Source organism: Balaenoptera ricei, chromosome 1, assembly GCF_028023285.1.
Source record: "Balaenoptera ricei isolate mBalRic1 chromosome 1, mBalRic1.hap2, whole genome shotgun sequence".
Classification (NCBI taxonomy): Eukaryota; Metazoa; Chordata; class Mammalia; order Artiodactyla; family Balaenopteridae; genus Balaenoptera; species Balaenoptera ricei.
Genome location: NC_082639.1, coordinates 161,483,393 through 161,506,541, shown reverse-complemented (window position 1 = coordinate 161,506,541; position 23,149 = coordinate 161,483,393). Strand labels below are relative to the sequence as shown.

General features: G+C 50.9%; 1 protein-coding gene across 1 annotated transcript; it reads left to right on the top strand.

Moving 5' to 3' along the window:
- Positions 1 to 5,265: 5,265 nt before the first annotated feature.
- PIGR (polymeric immunoglobulin receptor) lies at positions 5,266 to 22,346 on the top strand. Its single transcript, XM_059940644.1, has 11 exons — positions 5,266 to 5,407; positions 12,452 to 12,547; positions 13,283 to 13,627; positions 14,368 to 15,021; positions 16,213 to 16,545; positions 17,113 to 17,436; positions 18,348 to 18,522; positions 18,915 to 19,036; positions 19,674 to 19,805; positions 19,929 to 19,987; positions 21,042 to 22,346. Exons 2-11 carry the CDS (start codon positions 12,505 to 12,507, stop codon positions 21,135 to 21,137), a joined length of 2,283 nt encoding a protein of 760 aa, XP_059796627.1. The 5' UTR covers positions 5,266 to 5,407; positions 12,452 to 12,504; the 3' UTR covers positions 21,138 to 22,346.
- Positions 22,347 to 23,149: the final 803 nt, after the last annotated feature.

Sequence of the window (23,149 nt, the reverse complement as noted above, 5' to 3'; positions counted from 1 at the left end):
AGATTTGAGGCTCAGGTGCACACACTTGGCCAGTAAGTCACCCTCTCCAACACATTCAGTAAGCTGAACCTCTAATCTGGTCGCAGCCCTCTCCCCCTCTTTCACACTCCCCACATGTCCACCACCCAGCTTGCCATTCTGACTTTTCCTTCATTGAGCTTGTTCTTGTCATGGACACAGTGCTGCCAGATCATAGATGCTATGCTCCAAGCTCCTTAAGAAGGCCCCTGGGGAGCCCCTATGAAATCACCCAGTAGCCAGGCAAACACAGAGCATTTATAATGAAGTTTCCTTCTACCTACTTCCTAATGGGAAGATTCACCAGGGAGCCTCTGAACATAAGTCTGTGCTCAGAAACTCCCCCAAAAGCTTGCCCGAGCAAGCCCAGCCAACTGGACGGTTCTACTCTGGGATTCCAGGCAGTGACCACACTAGGGACCACGTTGCCAGACAGCAGCGCTCAGCTGAGCAAAAGGGCAGTCGTCCCCATCCCATGCCCTCTCCCAAGCCTCAAAGGTGAAATTAGAACAGGAAGAGCCAATGCTGTGCTCCTGCCAGTAGATGACAGCTGGGGCCAGGAAATGCTAGATCATTATTTGCTGATGGCGAGGGCAGGATACTTGGCATAAATAATCCCAAACAGTCAACGTCCTTAAAAAATAAAGGGGGGAATGGGGCTTGCTATTTAGCTTTGGTAGATCCACTGTCACAATTCTATTTTGCAGTGATTGATACTAAAATACTACATATTATTGGCTTACCAAGGAACGCTAAATTTCAGGGCTGGCTGACCTGGGATTAAACATTGACTCCAGACAAGGGTTAAACATTGACTCAGCTAAAGATCCGCACATGGGAGCAGAGAGCAGGCAGTAAACAGCAGTTATAGGCATTTCATCCGTCCCATCTTACCCCACTTGTCCAGCTACATTCATGGAGACGGTCCACAGTGAGCAATGCCAGAAGGGCAGCGGAGGTCTGGGGAAGGAATGGATGGCATTGACCTCCCCTTCTCCATTGGTGGCTGGGTCAGCACCGGGTCTGGGAGCAACACGCTAGTGGTGCCAACCTGAAGGGCTGGACCTGCGGAGGCGTGTGGACCTGGCCCTCTCCAAGTCTTCCCTGGATCAGTTCAGGGTGCAAACGGGAGCCCTTGGCTGCCTGGGGAAACGCAATTCAGAAGATTCATCTGGGGGAGTAAAGGCTTTGGGAAGTGGAGGAAAGTGCCCAATGCTGGGAGACCTTGGTTCTCAACCCATCCATGCCATCAACTCACCATGCAAACCTGGGCAAGTCATTCCACTCCCCCGCCCTTGGTTCCTCATGGATCAGTGGGACTCTGTTCCAAAAGCCTATGCTGTCCCTTTCATTTGAAGCTGGATAATAAGCACCTTTGAGATGCCAGCCGCTGTCCATATTACAGTTAATTTCTTACCATAATTATGGGGTAAGTGTAATTAGCCCCATTTTGTAAATGAGAATACCAAGGTCCAGAGACATTAAGAAACTTGTCAAGGGTCCCCCCGCTAGTAGGTGGCAGGGCTCCTACGTAAACCCAGGGCGTTCTGGGTCTGGAGCTTGGGAGCTTCCCACAAGGCTACACTGCTTGGCTGGTGTGGCTCTTGGCAGTGGTGCATTGGGGTGATGACTCCTCAGTTAAACCATAAGCCCTGGGGGAACAGGGCTGCGTACCCCTGCATGTCTCAAATCTCCCTGGACCTCGAACTTGTTGTGGGCATAATTTTGTGGTAAATTGATCGAACTGGTCATGGGCATAGTAGATGCTTGTGGTAGGCTGAAAAATGGCCTCCCAAAGACATGTACACCTCCTGATCCCTAGAATCTGTAAATGTGATCTTATTTGAGAAAAGGGTCTTTGCAGATGTAATTCAGTTCAGGATCTTGAGATGAGGAGATCATCCTGGATTATCTGGGTGGACCCCAAATGCCATCACAAGTGCCCTTACAAGAGAGGCAGAGAAACATTTGAGATATACACTTTCAGAAGACAATGTGAGCCCAAGGACAGAGGTCGGAGTGGTGTGGCTACAAGCCAAAGAATGCCAAGGAAGGCCAACAGCCACCAGGAGCTAGAAGAGGCAAGGATCAGGTTCTTCCCCAGAGCTTCCAGAGGAAGCACAGCACCCACGCCTTGATTTCAGACTTTTGGCCTCTAGAACCAAGAGATAATACATTTCAGCTGTTTTAAGCCACACAGGTTGTAGTACTTTGTTACAGCAGCCACAGGACTCTAATGTGGTGCTCGATCAAAACACAGAATCCTAGAACTGGAAAAGCCTTGGAGACCATTTGGTCCAGCCCCCCCATTCAACAGATGAAACGACTGCAGCCCTAAAGGAGGAAGTGATTTGGCAAAGGTCGCTCAGCAAGTTAGAGGCAGAGCCAGAGCCACGATACAGGCGTTCTGTCCCCAGACCAGGGCTCTGCACTTCCCCACACTGACTCATGCCGAGTCCCAGAGTCGTGAAAGCCAAATGAGAAGCCGTTCTCATTATTATATTCTTCTCATATGATTATTTTAAGACGGAGGGGGAGCTTTTAAGCAGATGAAGTGATGGCAGTTTTGGAGGTATAATTCCTGTTGCTATCATCACCATCGAGTTGGGTAGTTGGACCCTCTTGGCCAGTCTCTCCTCTCTCAGGACTGGGAGGCAGGGGCTATGTCTTAGGGCCAGTGGGTTCCCGGTGGCGAAACCACAGTGAAAGAGGGGGAGCTGGGGGACTCTAATCACACCACCAGCATGTGGCTGAGCCCAAAATAGGACGCAGGGTCTTGACTTTGTGGTTCTTCCCTGGGTTCTACTTCTCATTTTCTTCTTTCCCTAAGTTGGATCACTAATCCAGGCGGGTCTTGGATATGTAGGGCGGGGCGGGGGTGTGTGGGGGAACGGTATGCTAAGATAGTCTTGGGGACTCCTGGGAATACAGCAGAACACGATCGAGGAACCCTCCCACCATCACAGACTACAGGAATAGGAGTGGAGATCTGGGGCCCCCAAGGCAGCATGAGAAGCAACTGTTTCATGGATGTGCTTCCCTCCCTGCCCACAGGCTTACACTCATCAAGGTTCTGTCTTAGTGCTCAGTGGGCCTCTCTTAACCCCAACTCCAGCCCAAACAACACAAGGTATCCCTGCTTTGGAGGAAATCGGTTAATGAGACTAAGAAAACAAAACCTACAAATATCTTGACAATTGAGTTCCAAAGGAGAGAGAGATAAGAAGGAAAACCTTTGAAAGGAGCTATAATCTGGCAGAACCAGGATGTTCCCCTAACTGTCCCCAAACCATCTCCATCTCCCCTCACATCGTCCCACTTCACTTTGACACTGGAACTGGGAGGAAGAACAATTGCCGAAGGGGAAGAAAGATGGCTTAGCTATCGATGCATCTTTGTGCCTTCCCACCCACCACCATCGGGCTTAGATCAGGGCTGCAGTCAGGCGAGGAGGTTGACAATGACGGAGATATCCAGAAGGGTTTGGAGATGCCAGAGCCAAGGGGGCCTGTGCCTTGCTTGTCCCGTATGCAACTTTGGTGGTCAGCATCTTGCCAATGTCCTTTGCAGCCCCAGTTACATGGGGACAATTGAGCACAGAAGGCTACAAGGGGTGTTGGGGAGAATGTGCCTCTGAGGCACACGATCTCCCGAAGGTATCAGAAAGATGCAGATGAGCCACATTTGCCCTGCATACACAAGAAGGGCGAGGAAGGGCTGAGGGGGCCCGGAGGTCCTACCCGAAGGAGCCCAGATGAAGTGACGAGTAGAACACAGAGTGGACAGCAGACCTCTCAGGATGGGCCAGTATAAAGGCCCCCAACCAGCAGGGCACATTACACCTCAGTGGATGGGACTATTTCCTTCTGGTGCATGAGGCCAACATAGAACCATGACAAAGCAAGGCCAGCGTGATGGGGCCCTCCTTCCCACTGCCTCGACAGTTACACTGGCACAAGCCACCCCCTCACTCATGCCCACTTCCCCAGGGTTCACATAATCACCAGAGGAGAGAGGGGAGACAAAAAGGAAAGAAAATCCAGAATGAGACTGAGTTTTGAATCGGGAGTAAAGTGACTGAGATATCGTTGAATTGGACCAACTTTGCCCAGAAGTGACTAGGTAACTTTTTTCTTACGTCAGTCAGATTGTGGGTTTAGGGTCTAAAATTAAGCTCCATAATAGAAAACCTGGTTTCTTGTCTTGCCATCCAAACCTGTGATCGCGAGTTGATAGCCTGCTGTGACTGAGTGGTTAGCTAAAATAAGACCTGGGCTCTGACTGCCTTGAGTTTTTCCGGGACTCTATTTCCCCTTTCCTCCTTCCCCTTTTGGGGTTCAGTCTGTAGGATGCTGTAGGAGAGCCTGGGCCAGCCCTGCGCAGGTATGATGGGGCAGGATCCTGTGGGGGGGGCATGGTGAGGGGTGGAGGACGCACATGTGTGTTGGGGAGTGGACTTCACTTGTGTGACTCCGGACTAGGATCATTTGGGTTGCTCCTGGGAGTCCTAACTGGGTCAGGTCAGGGAGGCGCCAAGGACTAACTGAGTCAGGGAAGGAGGTTTCTACCCCAGCTCTGCCTGTCAGCGCCCTCTTTGCCGAGACGCCAAGCCCAGGTTCCAACAAAACTCCAAGGTCTGCCATTCCCGGGGGAGCTCAGAGGCAGCCAGAATCTCCAATTCTTCTAGTGAGTGAGGAGGGAAGAGCACGGTCCCCGGGGTCCTGGGAGCTCTGGAGCTGGCAAAAGGGGCTCTGCAGGAGATGCGTAACAAGTGGACTTAATCCAGGCTCAATAGCCCAGGGAGTGGGGGACATGTTGCCAGGTGAATGGAGATATGAGTCCAAGGATGTGAGGCTATTCCTGCCACCTATACCCCTTCCAATGCATATCGATTCCACACTGTGCCCTGGGCTAGGTGTTTCACATCTAATATCTGGTTATGTCCACAACCTGTAGGTTTGGTATTACTCTCCCTATTTTCCAGCTGAAAAGAAATATGAAGGTGACTTGCCTAGGATCTTGCAGCTAGAAAGCAACAAAACAGGCTTTTCATGCTCGATACCCCGTCTCACATCCTGCAGCTGTAAAGATGGAGGATTCCCAAGGAACAGAGTCTCCCAAGGTCAAGGAGAATCAAGTGGTGCCAACCAGGAAAGCCAAAAGGAAAGGAAAGCAAGGGATCTGTGGGAGTCACGTGCCACTGGCCAGCCGCCATGCCCATGGGAGAGTGTCCCTTTAAGAGCCCAGGTGTGGGTCAAGCACCACACACAGTTTCAGTTTTGGCAGCAGTATCCAGTGTCCTGCCGGAGGCTTCTAGAAAGGCAAGGGTTGCGGACTGGTCAGCAGGCTGTGCCCAAGAAGCTGACAGGATAGAAGGAAGTGGCTAAAAGTAAGTGTGGCTGCTCTGGGATCCCCAAAGGGATGCCATCTGGGAAGGGCCCGGGATGGTGACTCAGGCAGTGCCCTCTGCGTGCGTGACTCCCAGCTTACAGACAGCGGGATGAGGAGAACGTGGTCGCGGCCTGTGTGCCCGAGCATGCTGTGGGAGAGTAGACAGGCACAGCCCGGAGAGCTGAGTAAGGACGCATGGGTGAAAGCTCAGCAGGTGGGAAGAAGGGATGTCTTGGGTCAACACATGCAGCTCTGCTCTAAGTTTGGTCTCTGAATTCCCTACTAACTCCTTTATAACTTAACTGTGACCTTAGGCAAGTCACCTAATCGCTCTCTCAGTCTCGGTTTCCTAATGTGTAAAATGGGGATACAAATAAGGCATTGGCCTCACTTAGGGTGGATGTGAGATTCAAATGAGAAAACGTGTGGAATTGCTTTGAAAACTCTAGAGTGAAATAACAGTTGTTCGGTGTTTTTCAGTTCGGTTCAGTTATTCCAGGACTATTGAGCACCAGAAAGGCCTGGATAGAATAAGGCATGTGCAGTGCCTGGCGTGAGGCAGGTACTCTTCTAGTCCTTGAAGCTTTCCACCTCCAGCTTTCTGGTGAGGGCACAGGCAGCCCCTTTTTCCCGGCTTCGAAGAGGCTCTGAGATCCTTTCCAATTTCAACCCAGCTTTGCTCTCGCAGATTCCTGCCACTTCGAGGTATAGTGTGTATCACTGTATCATCCTGCACCTGCTAAAGTGGGAAAAATGAGGTCCTTCCTGGGAAAGTGAGTAAGGCAGGCAGAGCCCCCTCCCAGGCATAGGCAGCATTCCCCAGTCCTGATGTTCCTCCTGGCTCTGCAGCCCGGAGGCCTCAGACATAGGCTTTCCCCTGGCCCATCCCGACCGCATCCCCAGGCCAGCCAGGGGACCCTCCGGCACAAGCTCAGCTGCTGTGCAAGCTCCGTCTCTCACCACCCCCACTTCCCTTTTTGCAACTGCCCCGGGCCACCTAAGCTGCTGGCGCTGTTTTGCACCACAGCCTTCGCCATCACTCTCCCCCTTCACTAGGGGAATTACAGGTCCCTGAACACCTGGAGATGAGATATGCCAATTCATGGGTTAGGGTAGAAGGCAACTCTCTGGTCTGCCCAGAGCCAGCTCTGAAACTCTCCATCCATCTCTCTCCCTGGCCTTGGGTGTGGTGATGTAGCAGAAAAAGCAATGAACCAGGAGCCAGGAGAGCAGCTAGCTGTCTCTTAGCCTGTCTCTTAGCACCTCTAGATGCTGGGGCTTTATTTTACAAATAGTGTGATAGCAGCAGCTTCCAAGTAGTAAACACACTTACCCTTGGCTTTCACAGCTTCATTCCCTTCCCACCTGAAACAAACCTGGGAGGTAGGCAGGGTAGGTATCACAATCCCATTTTACAGTTGAGGAAACTAAGACTGTGAGTTAATGTGAGTGGTGTAAGTTCACCCAGCAAGTACAAATGACAACATTTTGGGGCAGTCATTTTGATATGGTCATGGGGACATTCTGACATCACCTAAAAAACACAATACCCAACTTTAAAAACAATAACATTATTCATGCATGTGCTCAGCAGAGATCCCCTCATCTCTGTCTTGCCCCCTCTTTGGGTGGGCTGAAGCTGGGAGCCCAAAGTCCCTGGCGTTGACACAGTGTGATGAAGTAGAAAGAAGCTTTGAAGGCAATGTGTCTGGTTATAGGAAACGAATGTAGCATGCCGTACACATGGTAAGTGCTAAATAAATAGCAGCCAGTATTATTTTTCAGGAAGAAATTTCTCTGTTGGCACCTACCGCTGGCTTCAAATAGAGTCTCTTCACAGGAACTACCTTTCCTGTGAAAAGCAGAGAGGCGAGAACTGGACTAACTTCTCCTCTAAGATTGGATTTCCTGCTCCCTCCCCTCCTGACTGCTTCCTCTCAACTCTAAGACCCTCTGCAGTACAGCATAGTGACTAAAATCTTGTACTCTTGACCAGAATGCCTGTATTTGAATCCCAGCCCAGCCACTTACCTACTGTGTAACTTTGGACAAATGTCTTACTTCTCTGGGCCTCAACCGTCTCATCTGTGAAATGGGTTTGCCCATTTTATCTTCCCTTCTAGGGTGGTTGTGAAGATTAAATGAGTTAACACATGTATAGCACTTGAAAATGTCTCAGTACGTGCTAGCTATAATTATGATCCCTTACTTCTAACCTAGTCCTCTTTCAGGCCATGCTGGTCTAATCTGAGCAGCTCTCCCAAGTCTTCAAAGGCCGCTCAGCAAACAGACTTCTGTTCTCTCACTCTAAGACAGGAAAAAGAGAAGATTGTGTTGATTTTAGAGAGGATATGGGCAAGGAACTTTTTTTTTTTTAAGCCCAGCACCCTGCTTAGGACTTTACATATGTTGCTTCATTTAATCCTTACAGCGACTCACTATACTAGGTACAATTATCTCCAGTTTACAGATGAGAACTTGGGGCTCAATGAGTTTAAATAGCCTGCCCCAAATCACACAACCCCCAAGTAAGAGAGACGATAGCCAAGCTGAGGAGTCCGTGCTCTGTGCTACTCTCCAAGTGCACAGCAACCGTAAAAGTTAAGTGCACAAACCCTCACCCTCCTGTGCTAACGAGTAATTGCAACCTCTTAGAGTGGAAGAGCACTTTACACTATTCAGAGTGCGTCCATATATATTAACCTGTTATTCCACTACATAGTCCCCCACCCCACAGTAGCCCTTCAACTAGAAGAGTCAGGGACCATGATGTCCATTTTACAGATGGGAAAGTTGAGCCAGCACATTTTGCCCAAGTGGTAGAGCTCTTCTGGTAGCCTGTGACAGAGCAGGACTCTGGACCTCTGGGTTCTCTTCCATCCTCCATGCTCCTCTTCACGCTACTTTCCCTTGAGTGCCCAGAACCAGGAAGCTATTGGGCAAAGTGAGAAAAATCAGCCCTAACTTTGCCCTTCTCAGAGAGGGAATGAGGATGTAACCATTCCCAATCCAATCAGTCTTTGCTGAGCAGCTGGTCTTTGCCAGGCACTCTCTGGAGAGCAAGGCCTTCTGGAGATGGGGATATTGATCTCAGTTGACTCTAACTTCCAGGAGCTTGCCATCTGGTAGAGTGGGTGAGGTAAACACTTACACGTCAGGGTAGAATGGGATGGAGTCAATAACAGGGGTTCTCAGTCTTTGTCGAAAGGCCATCTGAAAATCCACAAGTCTTATTCCCAGAGCTTCATGAAGCTTGTAACCCAAATGCTTAATTTCTGCTGAAGTCTTGCATTCCGACTTTTGACAGGAATGGAACCAGAAAGTCTTGGGTCTTTCTAGCTCATATATCCTTTGGACCCTGTGGTTGCTCTCTCTCCATCTCCCTGCCCTCTGGAGTTCCGATTTCTTTTCTCCAACACTGCCTTTACTTGGAGATTCTCCCACAATCCAGGGCTTCCATAAACTTCATAACCTCTCCTATGCTCCTGCCTGTCACTACAAGTCTGAGGCCCTTCCAGACTACACAGACTGCCCTCCCTCCCCTCGCGATGCTGTGGTTTCCAGGCTCACTCTAGTCTGTGCTCGGCCTCTGCACCCCTGGAAGAGGAGAGTGATAGTCCCACATGGACCCAGGCAGCGCCTCTCCTGGCCATGCAGTCCAGGCCAAGGAAAGCTCCTTCCCCGGCCAGACCAGCCACTCCCTGCTCCTCTGAGCCCCAAGCTTCCTGTTCCCCCAAGTTCACACTCACAGGCAAACAGGTGAAGGACCCAGAGATGCTGAGGGCCTGTGCTCACCAGCAGCCAAGCCAGGACCTGGTCCAGGAGAGCCTTCTCCCTCTGAAAAAGGAGAAAAACCTAAGATTAGATGGACAGAGATTTGACTCCAAGCCATGAGAGCTGAAGACCAACCACTCTAACTTCAGGGGAGCTAGCAAGGTTAATTCTATGAGGAGATAGACTCTGCTATTCAGCAGGGCCTACACCCTGCCCCAACCCACAATTGTGTAGACATACATTATGAATATTTCAGGGTCAGTAACTTGGTAAAATGAGAATGATTTAGAATATCCCAGCCTGACTAGTGAAAATACGGCTCCTTTTTTAAGAGCCAGAAAATGTGCCTTCCTGCATGATATACTAGCCCATGTAGATCCCAAAAGAACAGGTCCCTCTGAGCGTCCAAGTAGTGATAATAGGGTAGCGATTCGATCCCACTCTGCTGTGGAGTCTTGGGGCCAAGAATCTCTCTAACCCTTAGATTTCCCATCTGCACGTGAAGATATTATTTATCCCTTGGGTGGCTGAGATGATGGATGAAGTCATATAAGACGAGAAGGTAGCAAAGCATCTGGTGCCTACTAGGTGCCCGATAAATATTATGCTCTTCTTTCCTTCCTAAAGCAAATCCTTTGACTCCAGCCCCAGCTACCAAGGAACTGGGGCCTCCCTGAGACCTGAATCTCCCAGGTTTGGGAGAAAGTCTGGTTTTGAGAGGAAGGGATTTCTAATGATTCACAAAGCCCAGGGTCCTTTCAGCTGTGAACAGAGAAATTGTGTTTCAAGTTTAGCTTTGAGCAGAGATTTCCTGCTCTTGAGAGCATGGGGGCACGGGAGGAGTTCAATATCCCTGGGGACTGGACTGTGTGTTTCCTCACCAAGGTCAACTTCTACCAGATTTGCCCTCCCCCTGCGCATGCCTGGTGATGGCATCCCTGGTGTGAGGTTATGCAAAGGGTAATGGGTACGTGTGCACATCCTCCCCGGACGTGGACCTTCACAGCCACCCAAGCATGTCACAGATGAGAGAAGCCTGGGCTGGCAGTCGGGACCCCCGCTTTGGAAAATCTGGCATCTGACTCTATGTAACCCAAGGCAAATTGCTTTTACCAGTCCAGAGGAGGGGCTGCATCCCCCAGCTCAGCCTATGGGAAGACCGACTCCAGTCTCACAGAAATATTAGGAAGCTTGTTGATCTCAGGTGAGAACAGCGACCAGAACCAGAGAGCTGCTGTTGGCTTGGGCTGCTCAAAGCACGTGGCATTGTGTCCTCCCACTCGCCACTGCAACCAAGGCCAGCACAAATGGCAGGTGGTAGAGTCCTTGGGACTCTGCAGCGAGCCCGTCCCAAGTGTTCCAGAGGAGAGAGACTTCCCAGCCCTCTGACCCCTGCTCCCACCTGGGAGTCAATCCCATGGCCACCACGGTGCCCACTCAGGTGGTCCTGCAGCCAGCGTTGCCTGAGCACATCCAGGCTGGGGCGGACTCTGGCATTTGGCTAAGGCCCCACTCCAGAAGTTAATCATTGGCCTGGTGTGAAAAGTCCAGGGCAGTTAACTAGAATCAAGAGAGCCTCGAGCTGCCACCCGACACCCATATCTGTCCCCACCTCCCCTAACCCGCTCCTCTTACTTTTCTGAAGAACTGGAGAAACAGAATACCTTTATCTCCACAAGGAAATAAAAAGGTGCCCTGCTGGGAAATTCCCTCACGGAAAAGAAAGAACCAAGATAAACAGCTCTATTTCCTTTGGCTCAAGCTAGCGGAGGGCGTCTCTGGGAGCAGGAACAGGGCCAAGGCAGTAAGGGAGCCTGGGAGATGCCTCTCCACGCTCCCTGCTGCTTAGAGCGTCCTTATCTCTATGGGTGCTGGTTACTGCCCAGCACCTGTTAACACAGTTTTCTCCTTTCACACTCTCATCGTCAATCCATTCCAAAGTTGAAAGCCTGTCACAGTCCGTGGGAAAGTGAGGACTCCCCTCTTCACCTCTCTCCTCCTTTAGGCTGCAGTCTGGGTCCAGAGGACAGCTGTGGTCAGGCTGGGCGCTGGGGCCCTCAACACTCCCCAGTCCTGGGCTATGTCCACAGATGTTACAAGGTCCACACGTGCTGCACCCTCCGAGTGGCCTTACCTTGGATTCTCCATCTTCGTCTGACCGACCTCAGCAACCAGGATAACAGAGGCCATCACACCTACATTTTTAACCCCAACCCTATAACTGAGTCTCTGGGAAATCGTGGGCAGATCACTCAGCATCTCAAGACCTTGATTTTCTTATCTATGAAATGGTTGTAATTACAACTGTTCTGTTTTATTTAAAGGGAACTTATAGAGCTCCAGTGAAATAGTGTAAATGACAATGCTTTGATAAGCAAAGGGGGCTCTACAAATAACAGGAATAAGCGTGAGGGATAAGCATCCCACTCTATTTGAGGTGCAGTACAGTGCAGTAAGAGAGGCTCAGAGCTTAGACCCTGGGGGTCAGACAAAGCAGGATTCAGGTCTTGCCCACCTTCTCCACTCCCACCCTACCTATCCCCACACTTAATCCTTGTGTGAACACGAGGAAAGCACTTAACATTAAAGCTTTCATTTCCTCCTACGTAAAATGTGGATAAGAATGCCCATCTCCTCAGCGGCAACAACAACAACAACAACAAAAATAGAATACCCACCTCCTAGGGGTGATATCAAGTTTAAATGAGATAATACAGGTACATTATTTAACACAGTGCCTGGAACATGGTACAAGGACCATTCATGGTGGTTATGACCATCATCATAGCTTTAATCCTTGCTAGGCTGCCTCTATGCATCTCTATTTATTCATATGACACGCCATAAAATATGCCAGCCCCCCTCCACCTCCCAGAGATGTAGGGAGGGCAGCTGGAACAGAGAGATGGAGCCACTTTTTGGTAGTAACCAATTATCCAGTGAGCTGTTCCTGAGCTGTAATGGATCTTGCCCAGGACCATGACCCCCGGATAGGGATACAGAGGAAATGACACATGTGCGTGTCCCTACCCTAAAGGAACTTGCAGCTTAGTTGAGAAGATGAAAATCTACTTATACCTATTAAGGAACAAAAAAGCATTGTGGATGATGGGACTTTGAACTGTAATAGGAAAGGCGGAGCCATTCATTCTTCCACAGGTTTTATGTCGGTTACTGGAGATACAAAATCAAACAGGTGTTGCAGGAACTCGGTCAACTAGTCTTGGAAGACAAAGGCACTTCATCACCTCGTGCTATTGTCTTTCAGCAACCACGCAGGAAGGCGGTCTGGGTGGCACAGCCCCACGGGAGCCACCAGCGATGTCGCTCCTCTTCTTCACCTGCCTGCTGGCTGTCTTCCCAGGTGCGTCGGCCAGGTCCCAGCCCACCCCTATCCCAGACCCAGTTCCCTGGGGGCCCTGAAATCAGGCCAGTCCCCAAGGATGTCCCTTGCAAAGCTTGCTTACTCCTTGAGGAGCAACCACACAGACAATGCAGAGAGGCCACAGCTGAAAATGGATTGGTGAGCCAGCACTGGGGATGGGGAACAGAAATGGCACTTCCTCATTTGAAGGGCAGGGGTCTGGTGAAGGGTCTTCACTGGGAATAAAGAAAACAAGACCTTGACCTTGAACGAAGCATCACTATGAGTTGCTTTGGGGTTTTGGGGAAATGACTTATCCTTGTGGCTCTTAATATTTTTATCTGGAAAAAAAAACAAAGTAATCTGAAAAGCTTTTTCAGAAATATAAGGAAATAACAGATAACAAATGAAATAATGTAGTACCCCACGAGGGTCGTTTAAAAAAAAAAAAAATATATATATATATATATACACACACAAGGGATATCACTAAATAAGTTTGCCATTCCGTTTTCCTTAAAATGGTTATCATTAATGAATTACGATTAAAATTTAAGAATTGTTTAATAGTTTTGCAATTTAGCAATTGCCTAGCTTGTAGCACATGGTAATTAATCCACAGAAGGCACATGTCTTGGGAGGAAACGTTCATGTCCTCGGCGTGGGCTGTCTGGAGCCTCTTGGCAGGCTGTACCCTCCTGCAGCCTCAGAAAGCCTCTGTCTCTGTCCCCACAGTGGTCTCCATGAAGAGTCCCATATTCGGTCCCCAGGAGGTGAGCAGCGTGGAAGGCAGCTCCGTGTCCATCAAGTGCTACTACCCGGCCACCTCCGTCAACCGGCATACCCGGAAGTACTGGTGCCGGCAGGGAGCCAGGGGCCGCTGCACTACCCTCATCTCCTCAGAGGGCTACGTCTCCAAGGACTATGAGGGCAGGGCCAACCTCACCAACTTCCCAGAGAGCGGCACATTTGTGACGAACATCAGCCATCTCACTCGGAATGACTCGGGGCTCTACAAGTGTGGTCTGGGCATTAGCAGCCGAGGCCTGTCCTTTGATGTGAGCCTGGAAGTCAGTCAAGGTAAGGATCCAGGTGCCTTAGACTTCTGGGGAAAAGTGAGAGGGAATCATCCCAGGAGCAACAGGAAGGCCTGAGGAAGGCTCTCCTGAGAGGGCATGGGGAAGGCTAGGGGTCCATCTGGAGGAAAGGACTTTGCATAATAGAACATGGAAACGAGACAGATGGGACCTACTTGGTGGTGGGGTGCGGGGGCACTTTTCTAGGTCTTCAGGGCCTGAAACATTTCAGGTTTTACTGAGGCTCTAGCTTAGAAGAGCATGAGGGGGATGGCTTCTCTCATTATATTTGTTGCAGGAGGGACAAGAGGCCCATGAGCAGGGAGAGATTCATAGGGATCCTTAAATTCCTGCTATTAGAGCACCCTTCAGATCAAGACCTTGGGTCACCAGAAGGCTTCTTTTAAAATATATTTTCTAACCTGAGATCCATTAGTCCATCAAAACTCTCAGCGTAAAGTAAATGATCAGTTCTTGCCCAAAGTCCACAAGATTGGATGTAGTAAGTGATACAGGTGTAAGTATCAAGACAGAATAAAGGAGGGAGAGATTATTGCCAGCTTGGGAAGCCTTCATAGAGGAGGCAGCAGTAAAGTTGGGCCTTGGTAGACATTCTGACAGTGTTCCTCTGGAAAAGAGGGCACTCCAGGTGACAGGCACACCCAGCCCTCAAGGGGAACATTGAGTAGTCCTATGTTGCAAGAAAGCAAAATCACAACTTGCCCCCCGCCCCTCATCCTGCAGTTCCCGGGCAGATAAATGGCGGCCACGTCTACACAGCAGACCTGGGCAGAACAGTGACCATCAACTGCCCTTTCAAGGCTGTGAATTCTGAGAAGAGGAAATCTTTGTGCAAGAAGACAGGCCAGGACTGCATGCTAGTCATCGACTCCACTGGGTATGTGAGCCCCAGCTACAGCAACAGAGTACGTCTCTCTATTGAGGGTACCAGCCAATTAGTGTTTAGCGTTGTCATCAACCGAATCCAGCTCAGCGATGCTGGGATGTATGTCTGCCAGGCTGGGGACGATGCCAGCGCCGATAAGAGCAATGCTGACCTCCAAGTGCTGAAGCCCGAGACTGAGCTGATTTATGGAGACCTGAGGGGCTCGGTGACCTTTGACTGTGCCCTGGGCCCAGAGATGGCAAAAGAGGCCAAATTTCTGTGCCGGCTAAAAAATGGGGAAGCTTGCAATGTGATCATCAACACGCTGGGGAAGAAGGCTCAGGACTTTGAGGGCAGGATCCTGTTGACTGGCAAGGATAATGGTTTCTTCAGTGTGCACGTCACCAGCCTGAGGAAAGAGGATGCGGGGCTCTACCTGTGTGGAGCCAACTCTGTTGGTGAGCCTCAGGAAGGCTGGCCCACCCAGGCTTGGCAACTCTTCGTCAATGAAGGTGAGACCTGAGAGGGGGAGAGGGAAGAGATGGGCAGTCTGGCAGGGGAGAGCCTCACTGGCTCCCTGTGAATCTATTTAATCTCCATCAGTCAGCTGACAATATCTGCTCACTGACGAGCCCTGGATCAGATGTTCTGTGGGCAGCTGTACAAGAGAGCTGTAAGACATAGCCTCTGCCTTGTGTGATCTCCTAACTCTTCTTCTCTGTTATCAAAGGGCTTTGATGGCCGTCCCTGATCAATAGGAATGAGGGGAGTGAAGCTCCTGATTGAGACCAGACCTGTAGATTGTCTGGGTTTCAGAGAGCCATGGTGAGGACATAACATGGAGTCTCCCTGACCCTCGAGCAGCATGGCACCTCATCCTTCACACTCAGATGGAAGAAGTCTTGACTTATGTTGGTCGCAAAGCTTTCCCAGGAAGGCAATGCCCCACCTTCTAAAATCTCCCCTCCAACATCTCTTAGGGTTATTTGTTATTCAGCAGGTTAAACCCCTGCTCCTTCTCACCCTGGAGCACTCCACACAGAGTTACCCTCATGAGAAACAGTGAACTAGTACTTGAAGTTCATGGTCACTGCCCTTGTGACTTTCCTGTAAGGGGCTCACATTCCCTGTACATCATTTCTCCATCTAGCTTGGTCCTCACCACATCCCTCAGCATCTTCAGTCGTCCAGAGTTCTCACGGAACCTCAACTTTAGCTTCTTGGAGAGAGGCCATGCTTCTCTTGGACATGGCCCTCAGTCGGGGTGCTCAACAATTAAACTTATCTGTGCTACATAGTGTATATTTTAAATCATACTGTTCTAATACATTTTCTTAATTTGGAGAAAAAACATCTGGCCATTTTGTGGGACAAGCTAATAAACAGACAAAAACTTACCTAGGCAGAGATTTTTTAAGAAGCCCAAGGAGAAAGGCCAATAGTCTCTCTTTAAACTCCTTCCATTCTCTGCTCAGAATAAGGTGGGGAAGGGATCAAGGTCGCCAGACCAGTGGGGAAGTCTCCTGGAGGTTGGGTGAAGGCTCCAGTGCTGGGCTCCGTGACATTAGGAAAATCTTCTTCACCTTCTCAGGCGGGTGAGGTGATTGGTCTAAACCTCACTCTCCACCCTGGCTGAGCCCACGGGGAAGAGGCTGCCCAGACCACACTGCGTTCTCCCTTCCCATCCCTGTCTGTGCTTCTAGAGACCGCGATTCCCCCAAGTCAGTCTGTGGTGAAAGGAGTGGTGGGAAGCTCCGTGACCGTGTCCTGCGCCTACAACCCGAAGGAAACAGACAGCCTGAAGTACTGGTGTCGCTGGAACGAGACTCAAAATGGCCACTGCCCGCAGCTGGTGCAGAGCGAGGGGCTGGTCAAGGAGCAGTACGAGGGCAGGCTCGCACTGTACGAGGAGCCAGGCAATGGCACCTACACCGTCATCCTCAACCAGCTCACCCCCCAGGACGCCGGCTTCTACTGGTGTTTGACCAACGGCGATACTCACTGGAGGTCCATGGTGGAGCTCAAGATTGTAGAAGGTAATTGCTGAACTGGGGCAAGAGGGAAGGCAGGCAGCCCCAGGACCCCTCCAGTCAGCAGCAACATCACCCCCCAACCACTCTGCCTCCCACCTTCCCCCACCTCCATGCTGATGGAGAGAGCCCACCTGCTCATACCTGTATCAAGCACCCACCCCCCACCTGTTCACACCTGTAACAAACCCTTTCCTGCCCCACACTCTTCAAACTACCACACATAGCACCTCCTGTGATCATGAGCATCTGCTTCTTTTACAGTATATACGGCATCAGCTGAGTAGAGTATGGCTGTCTTGAGTCTAGGAGAGCAGATAACAACAAGGAAAGCAAACTGAAGTCATTAGCAAGGTCTATGGTCTGTGATAGAGTGACTCACGGTGGTCACCAATAATCTATTACATAGGCACATAATTACAAGTGCTTTTGTGTTCAGTATAGTGTGTTTATTTACCATGCTGTCCAAAGAGGAAATAGGCTGTGGACAAAGCACCCCCCTAGTCCCCCAGTCACTTTTCTGCGGCATCACCAGCGCTGACTTCTGTGCCTATTTCTCCCTCCCTGCTCCAGGAGAACCAAGCCTCAAGGTACCCAAGAGTGTCAAGGCTTGGCTGGGAGAGACCCTCAAGGTCTCCTGCCACTTCCCCTGCAAATACTACTCCTACGAGAAGTACTGGTGTAAGTGGAGCAACAGAGGCTGCAGGGCCCTGCCCAGCCAGGACGAAGGCCCCAGCCAGGCCTTTGTGAACTGCGACCAGAAGAGCCAGATCGTCTCCCTGAACCTGAACTCCGTCACCAGCGAGGACGAAGGCTGGTACTGGTGCGGAGTGAAGGAGGGCCACCAATACGGAGAGACCGTGGCTGTCTATGTGGCGGTAGAGAAGAGGGTGAAGGGTGAGTCTCCCAGGGCCATGCCCACGTACCCTGGGACCCCACAGAAAGCTGCCTAAGAACATCTCCATCAGGGGTGGCCCCTAGGTTTGGCTAGAAGAGGTGGGGGTGGGGGGTGGGGTAGATTATGCCCCCACCTGGTCTAACTTAGCCTTCCAGAAAGGGCATCCCAATAAATATACAAACTAATTAAAAATAGTGGATTTGCCATTTAACCTCAGTTTCAAGACAAGTCCCATAGTTGCTCCTTCAGGCCACTTTGAAGCCCTTTCTATACAGAGAGATCTTCTTCTATATGTAGAAATGTCAAAGTCACTCTTATATGCATCATACTCTGCCAAAGTCTGCTCAAAAGAGGGCCAGATAACCTTCATGTACAAGGTCTGATAAAGAAAATCGGGGCAATATCTTCTAATAAGTTTGCATTTCAAGCTTCTTTTTAAAATATCACATGAAATGTTTTATCCCTAATGAAGGTATTTTTAGTCCCTCCAGAAATCCGATTATTCAGCATGTAGTTGGTCAGGCTCACTGAGGGAACCCTAACCAAGCTATCACCAGGGGGCAGCATTATGGCGCCCAGCCCTGTAGTCAAGAGGCCCTGGGCAGGGTTTCAAAGCTGTGAAAAATCTCCCTGTCCACAAATGATGGGTCAGCCCTTATGCATAGCTGGATCTAATGACATGGAACCTTGTAGATGGAAGTGAATTTGGTATGAATGGGACAGAGATCATCTGTGACAAGCTAGAGAAGACCATCACTCCTGTTTCTAGTGTCCTTCGAGACCCTATCCTAACAGTCTTGAAATCTCACCCTGACCCTGGGATTCCTAATGAAGTCCCACTCCCCAGACTCCCTAAACTCAAGGACAGGAAGAACCATAATCCAGCCCCCTCCCCCTCTGCTCTCTCCAGGATCCCAAGATGCCAGTGGAGTGAATGCTGCTCCTGGTGAGGAGGCGATAGAGCCGAGGGCCAGGGAGACTGAGAACAAAGTCCTTCTGGGTCCCAGCCTTCTCGCAGAGGAAAGAGCAGGGAAGGATACTGAAGATCGAGCTGGTGGGAGCGGAGCATCCGCAGATCCCGGCAGGTGAGGAGGGATTTGGGACTCCCCACCTGGAGAACATTCTGGAGACCAAGGACCTGAGGTTGGGCTACCAGGCCCAAGGAGGAGAGCCTGTCCGCTTCTTGACAGTGGAGGCAGCCCTCACTGCCTCGGTTTGTGCTCTCTGCCCTTCTCCCGCGACCAGTGCGGTGTTCACCATTCAGTTCAATTTCCCAGTCCGGGTGTGCAGGCAAGGCCCAGTCCTCAGCTTTGTCCTGTCTAGGAGGGCTTCTTAGAAAAACAGAGATCGGGCGGCTGTATCAGGAGGACGCAGTGGATTAACCAGGAAGGAAGAACTGGCTGTAGCCAACGAGCCAGCACCTCCTGGGATCCCCAGTGTCCCTTGCAGGGACTAACTCAATTAATGCTTCCTCCAGCTCTGCAGGACAAGGTGGGGGCTCCAAAGCGCTGGTCTCCACCCTGGTGCCCCTGGCCCTGGTGCTGGCTGCAGGGGCCGTGGCGATTGGGGTGGTCAGAGCCCGACACAGGAAGAATGTCGGTGAGTCCCGGGGTGCTCCCTGCCCCCCACCTCCAACCCTGAGCCTCAGTCCTGGCTCAGCGGCCCTGAGGGGAATTGCCATGATCTGTTCTCTTTTATCAGCTCAAAGGAAGGGTCCAGGAAAGTGAGGTGGGGAATGATAAACCCACACATGCTCAAAGCTTACATTAAGTGCTGTGGTCCAAATGCCGTCATCTCTGCTGGAAGTCCATCTTCAATTGCTGGGGGTCTAAGTTCAGAGGCGTAGCCACTGGGAAGAGGAGGGCAGGGTGCCGGGAAACCTGGGCTTCCAGCCTGGTGTGAGGACCAGTCAGCGGTGTGACTCGGGGTGTCCCAGTTTCATACCTCTGGTTTCCTCACGGCTCAAGACAGGGATAAGAATAACCATCTCTGAGGACAAAACAAGGTCCTGCGCATTGCGAGTTTGCAGAGTGATGAAGAAAGGTCAGCGACTGTTGAGTCTAGATTGTCTGTGAAAAGGGACTGGGGAGGAGACTCGGGTCATTTCCATTCTGCCTTGGGTCCTAGTCAGAGACGAGCAGCAGAGAACTTGCCCCCCTTCAGCTCTCCTGTGGGGTTCCCTCGGGGACGCCCCGGCCTCCATCTCTACACCAACTCCTCTTTCCCCCCCTGACAGACCGGATTTCAATCAGAAGCTACAGGACAGACATTAGCATGTCAGACTTCGAGAACTCCAGGGATTTTGGAGCCCATGACAACATGGGAGCCTCTCCAGACACTCAGGAGACAACTCTCGAAGGAAAAGATGGTACATCTCTCACTCAAGGGAATGCCCAGTCCCTGGGGAACAAGAATTAGCCCTGACTCTGCATCTGGGACGGGAATAGGAGGCCAGGGAGGGCTGATCCACCCTCCCCTGCTCTACACACAGAGTTCGCCACCACTACCGAGGATGCCATGGAGAAGGAAGAACCCAAGAAGGCGAAAAGGGTGAGGGCAAGGAGGGAGGAGGAGGCCTCACGCGGGTGACGAGGAAATGCAGCATGAGGGACTGCAGTTAGACATCAGGAGAAACCACCTCAGAGTGGGGCTGGTGCCAGAGTAGGGAAGGGGGTGTAAACAGTATTTGGAAAGTGCATCTTTCTGGTTGTGGTGTTGATGTGGCTGAGGCCCAGGCAGGAGGTAAGCTGCGTTTATAGGCTGTAAACTGGCAGGAGGGAGGGAGAAGGCAGTGGGGGGGAGCAGGGGGAGTGGTTGGCAGGGGATGAGGAAGGCAAATGCATTAAAGATTCTGCCACAGGGTGGGCAGGTCAAATGTCAAACGCTGGCAATTAGGCGGGTGCTCTTCCCAGGCCATGGGACCCATAGACTCAGGTCACCACCCTCGCTTGAGGTTTTGTGGGGACCAGCATTTTCCCTGGGGCTGGAAGACATTTGCTCATGGGAGGCACTGATAGTCACTAGAGGCCCCTTCCCACCCCAACCAAGTGCCACGTTACTTGAAATCCTGCCTGCCTTTGGGTCACATGTTACCCTCTCCTCGTACTTCCCTGATCCCAAGGCACTAACGCTTGTTATCATATCTACTCTCCCTGGCGGCAGCAGAGATCCCAGCACTGGGAACAATTAGGGGAATGAGTCAGTCCTGGAGACAGCCTTCCCCTCCAGCCTGGTGTTGTGTCTCTGAACTGGTAGAGAAAGAAAAATGTAAACCTTGTAGCTGACGCCAGCCTAGGCCACCTTGGCCGTGACCGGGGGCAGGGCTTCCGGGGACGGGCCCAGGCAACAGAGATGGTTCCACTCCATGTGTTGGAAGGAGGTAGTGAGACAGAGGGAGATATTTTTAGAAGCTGCAACTTTCCGTTTCTCAAAATTAGTCCCTCTTGGTGAGCACGGTGGCTGGAATGAGAACAGTGGGTCAACACAGTCTTGGGTTGTTTAGGCCAAGATTATGAATTTAGGATACTTAGTGCATCCCCTCCCTCCGACCCCCATTACCTGAGCCAATGCCCCAAACACTGACCCCTCTCCTGTTGCCCCCTAGTCATCCAAGGAGGAAGCCGACATGGCCTACACCGCCTTCCTGCTCCAGACCAACAACATGGCCGCTGCCACCCAGGACGGCCCCGGAGAAGCCTAGACAGAGCCCTGGCTGCACCCATCCCTCCGCACGTGGCAATCACGTTCCGAATCACGTTGATCCTCAGGGCCCTCAGCTCCAGGGCTCCACTCCCTGCACTCACACCCCACCTAGGCTTTTCCTACCTGTCCTCAGAGGGTATGTTGGTCCCTTCTCGGTGGCATCCAAGCCTGGCTTACTTGTTCCTGTTGGGGGTGAGGTGACGTGAGGCATTCCCACCTACAGCTTATTCCTAATGAAAGAACTAAGGTGTGGGAGGAGAATTAAGATCTAAGGGGACCGCTCAGAAAGAAAAGGGACCACAGTGGGTGGGGAGACAATTTCAGAAAGCCATTCAGGGCTTCTCTGCACCCTTGTTTGGGGATGTCAGTGGGATTCTCCCTTCCACTCCATCCCTGAATCTCCCAATCCCCCACTCCCTTCCATCTTCTCTTCTTCTTTCCCTCATTAAAAATACGCATTTGGATACTCACTAGATTCCAGGCGCTCTGCTAGACACCGGGGCAGATAGGCCACAAACCCGGCTAGCAACCTTTCTAAAAACATCACTGAATCCCTGGAAGCCACAGCACTCTGTGTATTTACACTCACTAAAATCCTCATGAGGTATTCTCACCTCTGCCTATACTGGGAGAAATCATAAGATGTCTGGAGTCCTGAGGCCTTAGGGATTGCGTAACGCGGGCATACATACAAGGAATCAAAAACACATTCTTACCATTTTACAGGTGAGAAAATTGAGGTCCTAAGAGGTGAAGAAGTTTGTCCAAGGGCAGCAAATGAGATACACTAGTGTCAAAGCTAGATTTCGCATCTCCTGTCTCCATATAAGAGCCTCCGCTCTCCTGATGGAGACAGAATTCTACAGTAAGGAGAAGGAGGGGGAGGAGAAAAATGTAAATAGAGACTGGTCTTTCACAAGCCCCACCTCAGGGAAGACACCCCTTTCCCTTTCTGTCACTCATAGAGACCTAATAGGGTAAGAGAACGGTCAAACACTCATAACCCCTGTATTTGAAGAGTTCTGAGTGAAAGGGGAGAAAAGAGGGGGTTTGATGGTGCCAAGGAGGGGCTGATCTCCGAAGAGCTAAGGTTTTAAGGTCTTTTTCCCTCTAAGCTCTGTACTTCAACTAGCACCTACGAGCTGGCACTTGCTAACAAATCAAAAATGTGAATTAATTAATAATTAAAGACAGTGATTGCCACCAAGGAGGCTCAGACTGCATTTGTCCCCCATACCATTTGCTTCCCGGGCAACCCTTTCAGAGCAGTTTTGCTGTGGTCCCACTTTTAGACACCCCAGAACATGTATCTAAACCAGAGTTCCCCCCACCTCCAATGCTGGGCTGAGGGAGGCTAGGGGACAGCTTGCAAGTGGGACCAAGATTCTCTTCAATAAAAGAACACTTGGGGGTCTACACCAGTGGTCAAGATGCCAAAGCTCTGTAAGGAAAGACTGTCGGTCAGAAAGGAGAAATAGAGTGTAGATGGGCAAAAGAAACAGAGGGAGAAGAGAGTGAGGCTGGCTAACTTTTCCCACTTGGCAATTTAGCCAGGGGTCAGCCTTCCCCTGGGGCCACACCCCCAAGAGCCGGGGGCAACATCTGAAGGTAGAGACTAGACAGCCCAGGTCTGCGAGCTTCAGTCCCTCAGACTCCATTCACTTCCTCCCTGGCCATCCCCAGATCCCTAATATTCGCTCTTAGGACCCCAACGTGATGTTGTTAAGGGTTTTATTTGGGCCACACATGATGTGAAAATCTCTCCTACACGCTCTTATCCCACACATCCCTGCCCCACCCGGCAGACCCAGCCACAGCCCAGCCGACCCCTCGTCTTCATAGACACATTCACACACACAGCACGTTCACACTCACAGCCACACAGCCACACACTCGCAACCACATGCCACACACTCACAAGCACACATACGTTCACACATGACACACACACATTACTCCACACATCACACGCTCACACACTAACATCACACATATCACACTCCCACACCG